The 12,305-nt window shown below is 47.1% G+C and overlaps 1 protein-coding gene across 4 annotated transcripts in view; it reads right to left on the reverse strand.

Moving 5' to 3' along the window:
- Positions 1-11,903, reverse strand: part of LOC135507164 (uncharacterized) — a 29,390-nt gene extending 17,487 nt beyond the window's left edge. For 3 of the 4 annotated variants that reach the window (XR_010450612.1, XR_010450611.1, XM_064926751.1), the window contains exons 1-6: positions 11,739-11,903; positions 9,616-9,791; positions 5,366-5,480; positions 4,747-4,940; positions 1,515-1,564; positions 1,146-1,249 (exon numbers count right to left, since the gene is read on the reverse strand). Coding sequence is in view for 1 of the 4 variants with exons in the window: in XM_064926751.1 (XP_064782823.1) it covers positions 1,146-1,249; positions 1,515-1,564; positions 4,747-4,940; positions 5,366-5,480; positions 9,616-9,791; positions 11,739-11,882 (783 nt within the window). In the remaining 3 variants the exon portion in view is untranslated. Of the gene's footprint in view, positions 1-1,145; positions 1,250-1,514; positions 1,565-4,746; positions 4,941-5,365; positions 5,481-9,363; positions 9,380-9,615; positions 9,792-11,738 lie in introns of those variants that run through there. The other variant, XR_010450613.1, reaches the window with a different exon arrangement.
- Between the last annotated feature and the right edge of the window lie 402 nt (positions 11,904-12,305).

Raw genomic sequence — 12,305 nt, forward strand, 5'->3', positions numbered from 1 at the left:
GTTAGGGTTAGGTATCTCACATATACACAACCTCTCTCCTAATGACGACCAGGTTAGGGTTAGGTATCTCACGGTAGTTAACGTGTCCTAATGACGACCAGGTTAGGGTTAGGTATCTCACATATACACAACCTCTCTCCTAATGACGACCAGGTTAGGGTTAGGTATCTCAGGGTAGTTAACGTATCCTAATGACGACCAGGTTAGGGTTAGGCATCTCAGGGTAGTTAACGTGTCCTAATGACGACCAGGTTAGGGTTAGGCATCTCAGGGTAGTTAACGTGTCCTAATGACGACCAGGTTAGGGTTAGGCATCTCAGGGTAGTTAACGTGTCCTAATGACGACCAGGTTAGGGTTAGGTATCTCAGGGTAGTTAACGTGTCCTAATGACGACCAGGTTAGGGTTAGGTATCTCAGGGTAGTTAACGTATCCTAACGACGACCAGGTTAGGGTTAGGCATCTCAGGGTAGTTAACGTGTCCTAATGACGACCAGGTTAGGGTTAGGCATCTCAGGGTAGTTAACGTGTCCTAATGACGACCAGGTTAGGGTTAGGTATCTCAGGGTAGTTAACGTATCCTAATGACGACCAGGTTAGGTATCTCAGCAGTAAACTGTAAGACTATATACAACCAGTCAATACAGAAAGACAATCAACTAAAGTGAAGAGCTGTTGAAATGTTGGTACAGATGACTAGAAGGCAGGTTGGTGATAGTGTTAGAACACACACTTCTACGCTATGTTGTAGCGACAGTTGAGATGAAAGGTTTTTAAAAAAGTGACAGTTGATTAAGATGAAAGGGTTTTAAAAAAGTGACCGTTGAGATGAAAGGGTTTTAAGAAGTGACAGTTGAGATGAAAGGGTTTTAAAAAGTGACAGTTGAGATGAAAGGGTTTAAAAAAGTGACAGTTGAGATGGAAGGGTTTTAAAAAGTGACAGTTGAGATGGAAGGGTTTAAAAAAGTGACAGTTGAGATGAAAGGGTTTTAAAAAGTGACAGTTGAGATGGAAGGGTTTTAAAAAGTGACAGTTGAGATGAAAGGGTTTTAAAAAGTGACAGTTGAGATGAAAGGGTTTTAAAAAGTGACAGTTGAGATGAAAGGGTTTTAAAAAGTGACAGTTGAGACAGCCAGTTTGTCTCACCTTGTCGAAGGGGATGCTGTACTTCTTTAGGATGGAAGGGGAGATCAGGGTCATCTTGTGACGGAGAAAAGCCTCACACCCTTTAAACCCGTTGGGGAAGAAACCTGGAAAGAAAACAAACAAGACAGACAGACACACAGTCACACACACACAGTCACACACACACAACGTGGAGTGACTGTTAGATAGATTGACAGAGTCAACACAGTGCTTTTGGGTACAAGAATTTAGGTCTATCCTCCTAAGACCGCGTTTAGACAGGCAGCCCAGTTATTGTCAAAAGACCAGAATTGGGCTGCCTGTCTAAACGCTGCCTAAGTGTTCTACTTTTTTTTAACTTAATATTTCATCTAGTTAAACTAATATTACCTGTAGCCAGTCTCTCCAGTCTCTTCCCATGCTCAGGGGGGATGGCATACCTGTAGACATAGACAACGTGTAATGTTAACATAGACAACTTGTAATGTTAACACAACTGTAGACAGAGACAATGTTAGTCAGGTTAATATAGAAGGTGAACAGTAAACTAGTGATTGGGTCGGTGTTTTGTAGAGGGAGACAAACTGTTTAGATGTGTCATCCTCTACACTGACAATACTGGCCCCTAGTGGTGAGCCTTGGAATTCTACCTATTCTAAAGTTCCTGACATGGAACTCTGTAGAACTCTGTAGAACTCTGTAGAACTCTGTAGAACTCTGTAGAACTCTGTAGAACTCCCTCAGGGTTCTTAGGCATTCCATTTCACCCACACCTCTTCTCCTCCATCAGAAGCCCCATATTCCACTATCAGTCTGAGGTAAGGGTGTGTGTGTGTGTGTGTAAGGGGAGAGGGAGGACTGCCCCAGGAGTGGGAGAGGTCAGGGGTGAGGAGGGGTTGAGAGAAGAGCTTCTTGGTGGTCCTCCCCTCCAGGGAAATGTGTCTAAATGGGGAGAGGTGAGAACCATGTGTGTGTTGCAGGGCTTCCTGCTCTAATGAAGAGAGAGATGGGGAGACAGAGGGAGAGAGGGAGGTGGAAAGAGGGAGGTGGAAAGAGGGAGGTGGAAAGGGGGAGAGAGGGAGGTGGAAAGGGGGAGAGAGGGAGGTGGAAAAGGGGAGAGGGGGAGGTGGAAAGAGGGAGAAGGGGAGGTGGAAAGGGGGAGGTGGAAAGGGGGAGAGGGGGAGGTGGAAAGAGGGAGAAGGGGAGGTGGAAAGGGGGAGGTGGAAAGAGGGAGAAGGGGGAGGTGGAAAGGGGGAGAGGGGGAGGTGGAAAGGGGGAGAGAGTGAGGTGGAAAGGGGGAGAGAGGGAGGGAGGGAGGTGGAAAGAGGGAGAGAGGGAGGTGGAAAGAGGGAGAGAGGGAGGTGGAAAGAGGGAGGTGGAAAGAGGGAGGTGGAAAGAGGGAGAGAGGGAGGTGGAAAAAGGGAGGTGGAAAGAGGGAGGTGGAAAGAGGGAGAGAGGGAGGTGGAAAAAGGGAGAGAGGGAGGTGGAAAAAGGGAGAGAGGGAGGTGGAAAGAGGGAGGTGGAAAGAGGGAGGTGGAAAAGGGAGAGAGGGAGGTGGAAAAAGGGAGAGAGGGAGGTGGAAAGAGGGAGAGAGGGAGGTGGAAAAAGGGAGAGAGGGAGGTGGAAAAAGGGAGAGAGGGAGGTGGAAAAAGGGAGAGAGGGAGGTGGGAAAAGGGTGAGAGGGAGGTGGAAAAAGGGAGAGAGGGAGGTGGGAAAAGAGAGAGAGGGAGGTGGGAAAAGGGAGGTGGAAAAAGGGAGAGAGGGAGGTGGAAAAAGGGAGGTGGAAAAAGGGAGAGAGGGAGGTGGAAAAGGGAGGTGGGAAAAGGGAGAGAGGGAGGTGGGAAAAGGGAGAGAGGGAGGTGGGAAAAGGGAGGTGGAAAGGGGGAGAGAGGGAGGTGGAAAGGGGGAGAGAGGGAGAGGGAAAGGGGGAGAGAGGGAGGTGGAAAGGGGGAGAGGGGAGGTGGAAAGGGGGAGAGGGGAGGTGGAAAGGGGGAGAGAGGGAGGTGGAAAGGGGGAGAGAGAGGTGGAAAGGGGGAGAGAGGTGGAAAGGGGGAGAGAGGGAGGTGGAAAGAGGGAGGTGGAAAGAGGGAGAGAGGGAGGTGGAAAAAGGGAGGTGGAAAGAGGGAGGTGGAAAGAGGGAGAGAGGGAGGTGGGAAAAGGGAGAGAGGGAGGTGGGAAAAGGGAGAGAGGGAGGTGGGAAAAGGGAGGTGGAAAGGGGGAGAGAGGGAGGTGGAAAGGGGGAGAGAGGGAGAGGGAAAGGGGGAGAGAGGGAGGTGGAAAGGGGGAGAGAGGGAGGTGGAAAGGGGGAGAGAGGGAGGTGGAAAGGGGGAGAGAGGGAGGTGGAAAGGGGGAGAGAGGGAGAGAGGGATAGGGAAAGGGGGAGAGGGAAAGGGGGAGAGAGGGAGGTGGAAAGGGGGAGAGAGGGAGGTGGAAAGAGGGAGGTGGAAAGAGGGAGAGAGGGAGGTGGAAAAAGGGAGGTGGAAAGAGGGAGAGAGGGAGGTGGAAAAAGGGAGAGAGGGAGGTGGAAAAAGGGAGAGAGGGAGGTGGAAAAAGGGAGAGAGGGAGGTGGAAAAAGGGAGAGAGGGAGGTGGAAAGAGGGAGAGAGGGAGGTGGAAAAAGGGAGGTGGAAAGAGGGAGGTGGAAAAAGGGAGAGAGGGAGGTGGAAAAAGGGAGAGAGGGAGGTGGGAAAAAGGAGGTGGAAAGGGGGAGAGAGGGAGGTGGAAAGGGGGAGAGAGGGAGGTGGAAAGGGGGAGAGAGGGAGGTGGAAAGGGGGAGAGAGGGAGGTGGAAAGGGGGAGAGAGAGGTGGAAAGGGGGAGAGAGAGGTGGAAAGGGGGAGAGAGGGAGAGGGAAAGGGGGAGAGAGAGGTGGAAAGGGGGAGAGAGAGGTGGAAAGGGGGAGAGAGGGAGGTGGAAAGAGGGAGGTGGAAAGAGGGAGGTGGAAAGAGGGAGAGAGGGAGGTGGAAAAAGGGAGGTGGAAAGAGGGAGGTGGAAAGAGGGAGAGAGGGAGGTGGGAAAAGGGAGAGAGGGAGGTGGGAAAAGGGAGAGAGGGAGGTGGAAAGAGGGAGAGAGGGAGGTGGAAAAAGGGAGGTGGAAAGAGGGAGGTGGAAAGAGGGAGAGAGGGAGGTGGAAAAAGGGAGAGAGGGAGGTGGAAAAGGGAGAGAGGGAGGTGGGAAAAGGGAGAGAGGGAGGTGGGAAAAGGGAGGTGGAAAGGGGGAGAGAGGGAGGTGGAAAGGGGGAGAGAGGGAGGTGGAAAGGGGGAGAGAGGGAGAGGGAAAGGGGGAGAGAGGGAGGTGGAAAGGGGGAGAGAGGGAGGTGGAAAGGGGGAGAGAGGGAGGTGGAAAGAGGGAGAGAGGGAGGTGGAAAGGGGGAGAGAGGGAGGTGGAAAGGGGGAGAGAGGGAGGTGGAAAGGGGGAGAGAGGGAGGTGGAAAGGGGAGAGAGGGAGGTGGAAAGGGGGAGAGAGGGAGGTGGAAAGAGGGAGAGAGGGAGGTGGAGAGAGGGAGACTTACAAGGGAGGAATAAGAGGAGTAATTACCCTCTCCCTTCCTACCCATCTCTCCCTCTAACCCCGCCTCTCAGTTTGCCTGAGACACACCATGCTAGTAAATAACAGTATCCTCCTACCAGGACTTGGGCTCTCCAAAGTGCAGGTAGTTGATGCTATAAAGGTCCATGTCTTCAGTGTGCCAGGAGAAGCTGGTCTTCCACATGCCGAAGTACAGGTAGGGTGTGTTCACCCCCTGGATAGAAACACCACAGTCCTCTTCAATCACATCCAGGATGGAGTTGAGGTGGCCGATGTTCCACTCCTCTATACCCTACAGGAGAGGAGAGGAGGAGGAGATAGGAGGGAGAGAGAAGAGAGGGAATTAGAGGAGAGAGAATTACATGAAATACAGAAGGCAGAGAGGAGGTGAGAGGAGGCGAGAGGATAGAGAATTAGATGAAAGGAGGCGAGAGGAGGAGAGAGGAAGCAAGAGGAGGAGAGAGAATTAGATGAAATACAGAAGGCAGAGAGGAGGCGAGAGGAGAGATGAGACAGAAGGGAGAGAAACAACCAGATAGAGTTGAGGTGTCAGATATTCCACTCCTCTATACTTCACCCTGCACCAGGACAGAGGAGAGGTTGGGATGACGAGAAAGGAATATACAGGGAGTGAAATGACAGTGATCCTGATGATCAGTGATGAGTGACAGAGAGAGGAGTGAGAGACTGAGCATCTATGAGTCCTGAGACATCTACCTCGTCATAGAGGCTCCCGGGGACGTCAGCTCCATATATGGGAGATACGAAGGTTAGGTTCTTCCAGTACTTCCTCTCCAGGTCCTCATAGTTCAGGTAGCGGGGAGTACAATATCTGGAGAGGTAGAAGATCTATGTTATAACTACTAAATATAACACATAGTTCAGGTAGAGGGAGTACAGTATCTGGAGAGGTAGAAGATCTATGTTATAACTACTAAATATAACACATAGTTCAGGTAGAGGGAGTACAGTATCTGGAGAGGTAGAAGATCTATGTTATAACTACTATACTAAATATAACACATAGTTCAGGTAGAGGGGAGTACAGTATCTGGAGAGGTAGAAGATCTATGTTATAACTACTATACTAAATATAACACATAGTTCAGGTAGAGGGGAGTACAGTATCTGGAGAGGTAGAAGATTACATTTACATTTACATTTAAGTCATTTAGCAGACGCTCTTATCCAGAGCGACTTACAAGTTAATTTTTTTTTTAACCTTTTTTTATTTAACCAGGCAAGTCAGTTAAGAACACATTCTTATTTTCAATGACGGCCTGGGAACAGTGGGTTAACTGCCTGTTCAGGGGCAGAACGACAGATTTGTACCTTGTCGGCTCGGGGTTTGAACTCACAACCTTCCGGTTACTAGTCCAACGCTCTAACCACTAGGCTACCCTGCCGCCCCGTATAGTATAGTAGTTATAACTACTATACTAAATATAACACATAGTTCAGGTAGAGGGAGTACAGTATCTGGAGAGGTAGAAGATCTATGTTATAACTACTAAATATAACACATAGTTCAGGTAGAGGGGAGTACAGTATCTGGAGAGGTAGAAGATCTATGTTATAACTACTATACTAAATATAACACATAGTTCAGGTAGAGGGAGTACAGTATCTGGAGAGGTAGAAGATCTATGTTATAACTACTAAATATAACAAATAGTTCAGGTAGAGGGAGTACAGTATCTGGAGAGGTAGAAGATCTATGTTATAACTACTAAATATAACACATAGTTCAGGTAGAGGGAGTACAATATCTGGAGAGGTAGAAGATCTATGTTATAACTACTAAATATAACACATAGTTCAGGTAGAGGGAGTACAGTATCTGGAGAGGTAGAAGATCTATGTTATAACTACTATACTAAATATAACACATAGTTCAGGTAGAGGGAGTACAGTATCTGGAGAGGTAGAAGATCTATGTTATAACTACTATACTAAATATAACACATAGTTCAGGTAGAGGGAGTACAGTATCTGGAGAGGTAGAAGATCTATGTTATAACTACTAAATATAACACATAGTTCAGGTAGAGGGAGTACAGTATCTGGAGAGGTAGAAGATCTATGTTATAACTACTATACTAAATATAACACATAGTTCAGGTAGAGGGGAGTACAGTATCTGGAGAGGTAGAAGATCTATGTTATAACTACTATACTAAATATAACACATAGTTCAGGTAGAGGGGAGTACAGTATCTGGAGAGGTAGAAGATTACATTTACATTTACATTTAAGTCATTTAGCAGACGCTCTTATCCAGAGCGACTTACAAGTTAATTTTTTTTTTAACCTTTTTTTATTTAACCAGGCAAGTCAGTTAAGAACACATTCTTATTTTCAATGACGGCCTGGGAACAGTGGGTTAACTGCCTGTTCAGGGGCAGAACGACAGATTTGTACCTTGTCGGCTCGGGGGTTTGAACTCACAACCTTCCGGTTACTAGTCCAACGCTCTAACCACTAGGCTACCCTGCCGCCCCGTATAGTATAGTAGTTATAACTACTATACTAAATATAACACATAGTTCAGGTAGAGGGAGTACAGTATCTGGAGAGGTAGAAGATCTATGTTATAACTACTAAATATAACACATAGTTCAGGTAGAGGGGAGTACAGTATCTGGAGAGGTAGAAGATCTATGTTATAACTACTATACTAAATATAACACATAGTTCAGGTAGAGGGAGTACAGTATCTGGAGAGGTAGAAGATCTATGTTATAACTACTAAATATAACAAATAGTTCAGGTAGAGGGAGTACAGTATCTGGAGAGGTAGAAGATCTATGTTATAACTACTAAATATAACACATAGTTCAGGTAGAGGGAGTACAATATCTGGAGAGGTAGAAGATCTATGTTATAACTACTAAATATAACACATAGTTCAGGTAGAGGGAGTACAGTATCTGGAGAGGTAGAAGATCTATGTTATAACTACTATACTAAATATAACACATAGTTCAGGTAGAGGGAGTACAGTATCTGGAGAGGTAGAAGATCTATGTTATAACTACTATACTAAATATAACACATAGTTCAGGTAGAGGGAGTACAGTATCTGGAGAGGTAGAAGATCTATGTTATAACTACTATACTAAATATAACACATAGTTCAGGTAGAGGGAGTACAGTATCTGGAGAGGTAGAAGATCTATGTTATAACTACTAAATATAACACATAGTTCAGGTAGAGGGAGTACAGTATCTGGAGAGGTAGAAGATCTATGTTATAACTACTATACTAAATATAACACATAGTTCAGGTAGAGGGAGTACAGTATCTGGAGAGGTAGAAGATCTATGTTATAACTACTAAATATAACACATAGTTCAGGTAGAGGGAGTACAGTATCTGGAGAGGTAGAACGTCTATGTTATAACTACTAAATATAACACATAGTTCAGGTAGAGGGAGTACAGTATCTGGAGAGGTAGAAGATCTATGTTATAACTACTATACTAAATATAACACATAGTTCAGGTAGAGGGAGTACAATATCTGGAGAGGTAGAAGATCTATGTTATAACTACTATACTAAATATAACACATAGTTCAGGTAGAGGGAGTACAGTATCTGGAGAGGTAGAAGATCTATGTTATAACTACTATACTAAATATAACACATAGTTCAGGTAGAGGGAGTACAGTATCTGGAGAGGTAGAAGATCTATGTTATAACTACTAAATATAACACATAGTTCAGGTAGAGGGAGTACAGTATCTGGAGAGGTAGAACGTCTATGTTATAACTACTATACTAAATATAACACATAGTTCAGGTAGAGGGAGTACAGTATCTGGAGAGGTAGAAGATCTATGTTATAACTACTATACTAAATATAACACATAGTTCAGGTAGAGGGAGTACAGTATCTGGAGAGGTAGAACGTCTATGTTATAACTACTATACTAAATATAACACATAGTTCAGGTAGAGGGAGTACAGTATCTGGAGAGGTAGAAGATCTATGTTATAACTACTAAATATAACTCATAGTTCAGGTAGAGGGAGTACAGTATCTGGAGAGGTAGAAGATCTATGTTATAACTACTATACTAAATATAACACATAGTTCAGGTAGAGGGAGTACAGTATCTGGAGAGGTAGAATATCTATGTTATAACTACTATACTAAATATAACACATAGTTCAGGTAGAGGGAGTACAGTATCTGGAGAGGTAGAAGATCTATGTTATAACTACTAAATATAACACATAGTTCAGGTAGAGGGAGTACAGTATCTGGAGAGGTAGAAGATCTATGTTATAACTACTAAATATAACACATAGTTCAGGTAGAGGGAGTACAGTATCTGGAGAGGTAGAAGATCTATGTTATAACTACTAAATATAACACATAGTTCAGGTAGAGGGAGTACAGTATCTGGAGAGGTAGAAGATCTATGTTATAACTACTAAATATAACACATAGTTCAGGTAGAGGGAGTACAGTATCTGGAGAGGTAGAAGATCTATGTTATAACTACTATACTAAATATAACACATAGTTCAAGTAGAGGGAGTACAATATCTGGAGAGGTAGAAGATCTATGTTATAACTACTATACTAAATATAACACATAGTTCAGGTAGAGGGAGTACAGTATCTGGAGAGGTAGAAGATCTATGTTATAACTACTAAATATAACACATAGTTCAGGTAGAGGGTGTGTGTTTATAGTTACTGACTTGTCACTGTTGGCGAGGCGTCTGAACACCTGTGTGTGTTTATACAGTGCTTGTCTTTGTTGTGTGTGTGTGTTTATACAGTGCTTGTCTTTGTTGTGTGTGTGTGTTTATACAGTGCTTGTGTGTGTGTGTGTGTGTGTGTGTGTGTGTGTGTGTGTGTGTGTGTGTGTGTGTGTGTGTGTGTGTGTGTGTGTGTGTGTGTGTGTGTGTGTGTGTGTGTGTGTGTGTGTGTGTGTGTGTGTAGTTACTGACTTGTCACTGTTGGCGAGGCGTCTAAACTCCTTAACGCTGAGCGGTTTCTTCTGGATGTTGAACTGAGTGAACAGGCCTGACTGGCCAGCAACCATCTGCTGGATAGGGGCGTGGATCACCAGGTCATCAATATCATCATAGCTACACCGAGGACGCCAGCCCTTAGGAGGAATCACCTGGAGAGAGGTAGAGGAGGGGTTATCACCTGGAGACAGGGAGAGGAGGGGTTATCACCTGGAGACAGGGAGAGGAGAGAAAGAGAGGGGTTATCACCTGGAGACAGGTAGAGGAGAGAGAGAGGGGGGTTATCACCTGGAGACAGGTAGAGGAGAGAGAGAGAGGGGGGTTATCACCTGGAGACAGGTAGAGGAGAGAGAGAGAGGGGGGGGTTATCACCTGGAGACAGGTAGAGGAGAGAGAGAGAGAGGGGGGTTATCACCTGGAGACAGGTAGAGGAGAGAGAGAGAGAGGGGGTTATCACCTGGAGACAGGTAGAGGAGAGAGAGAGAGGGGTTATCACCTGGAGACAGGTAGAGGAGAGAGAGAGAGAGGGGTTATCACCTGGAGACAGGTAGAGGAGAGAGAGAGAGGGGGGTTATCACCTGGAGACAGGTAGAGGAGAGAGAGAGAGAGAGAGAGAGAGGGGGGTTATCACCTGGAGACAGGTAGAGGAGAGAGAGAGAGAGGGGGGTTATCACCTGGAGACAGGTAGAGGAGAGAGAGAGAGAGAGGGGGTTATCACCTGGAGACAGGTAGAGGAGAGAGAGAGGGGTTATCACCTGGAGACAGGTAGAGGAGAGAGAGAGAGGTTATCACCTGGAGACAGGTAGAGGAGAGAGAGAGAGAGGGGTTATCACCTGGAGACAGGTAGAGGAGAGAGGGGTTATCACCTGGAGACAGGTAGAGGAGAGAGAGAGAGAGGGGTTATCACCTGGAGACAGGTAGAGGAGAGAGAGAGGGGTTATCACCTGGAGACAGAGGAGAGAGAGAGAGAGGGGGGTTATCACCTGGAGACAGGTAGAGGAGAGAGAGAGGGGTTATCACCTGGAGACAGGTAGAGGAGAGAGGGGTTATCACCTGGAAACAGGTAGAGGAGAGAGAGAGGGGTTATCACCTGGAGACAGGTAGAGGAGAGAGAGAGGGGTTATCACCTGGAGACAGGTAGAGGAGAGAGAGAGAGGGGTTATCACCTGGAGACAGGTAGAGAGAGGGGGTTATCACCTGGAGACAGGTAGAGAGAGGGGGTTATCACCTGAAGACAGGTAGAGGAGAGAGAGAGCGGGGTTATCACCTGGAGACAGGTAGAGAGAGGGGGTTATCACCTGGAGACAGGTAGAGGAGAGAGAGAGGGGGTTATCACCTGGAGACAGGTAGAGGAGACAGAGAGGGGGGTTATCACCTGGAGACAGGTAGAGGAGACAGAGAGGGGGTTATCACCTGGAGACAGGTAGAGGAGAGAGCGGGGTTATCACCTGGAGACAGGTAGAGAGAGGGGGTTATCACCTGGAGACAGGTAGAGGAGACAGAGAGGGGGTTATCACCTGGAGACAGGTAGAGAGAGGGGTTATCACCTGGAGACAGGTAGAGGAGACAGAGAGGGGGTTATCACCTGGAGACAGGTAGAGAGAGGGGGTTATCACCTGGAGACAGGTAGAGGAGACAGAGAGGGGGGTTATCACCTGGAGACAGGTAGAGAGAGGGGGTTATCACCTGGAGACAGGTAGAGGAGACAGAGAGGGGGGTTATCACCTGGAGACAGGTAGAGGAGACAGAGAGGGGGGTTATCACCTGGAGACAGGTAGAGGAGACAGAGAGGGGGTTATCACCTGGAGACAGGTAGAGGAGACAGAGAGGGGGGTTATCACCTGGAGACAGGTAGAGGAGACAGAGAGGGGGGTTATCACCTGGAGACAGGTAGAGGAGACAGAGAGGGGGGTTATCACCTGGAGACAGGTAGAGGAGACAGAGAGGGGGGTTATCACCTGGAGACAGGTACAGGATGATAATCCCCAATTTACACTCAGACAAGCACACATACACACACACATAGGTTGTTCTCTCATCTTTCCTGAACAGACACACACCAAACACACTTCCAGTCCTACTCTCAGGCACACACCCACCTTGGCGAGGCCAGCGCGGTGCGCCCCCTGGGCCTCCATGTAGGCCAGGTACCGGTTGAAGTCTCTGAATTCCTCCACGGTGGGCCTGAAGGTCATGATCTTGCAGGAGGGGTTAACGGGGCCGTAGACCTCCGCCCCTGCCATCCTGCCTGCTCACACAGAGGAAGCCTTGGCAGGGAAACAGTTACTCCTCGTTAGAATCTCATTACAGTAACACGTTCTGTTAACGAAGGGGGAAGCAGTGGAATAAGATCTTAAGGAAACAGGGCAGGAGGGGGTTAACGGGGCCGTAGACCCCCTGTCATCCTGCCTCCACCAATTAAACCCAGACAGAGAAAACAGTATAATATAAACTGGGTGGTTCGAGCCCTGAATGCTGATTGGCTGACGGCCGTGGTATATCAGACTATATACCACGGGTATGACAATACAATGATTTTTACTGCTCTAATGACGTCGGTAACCAGTTTCTAATAGCAACAAGGCACCTCAGGGGTTTGTGGTATTTGGCCAATATACCACGGCTCAGGGCTGTGTCCAGGCACTCCGCCATGCGCGTTACAACAA

This window comes from Oncorhynchus masou, chromosome 20, assembly GCF_036934945.1.
Source record: "Oncorhynchus masou masou isolate Uvic2021 chromosome 20, UVic_Omas_1.1, whole genome shotgun sequence".
NCBI classification, from domain to species: domain Eukaryota; kingdom Metazoa; phylum Chordata; class Actinopteri; order Salmoniformes; family Salmonidae; genus Oncorhynchus; species Oncorhynchus masou.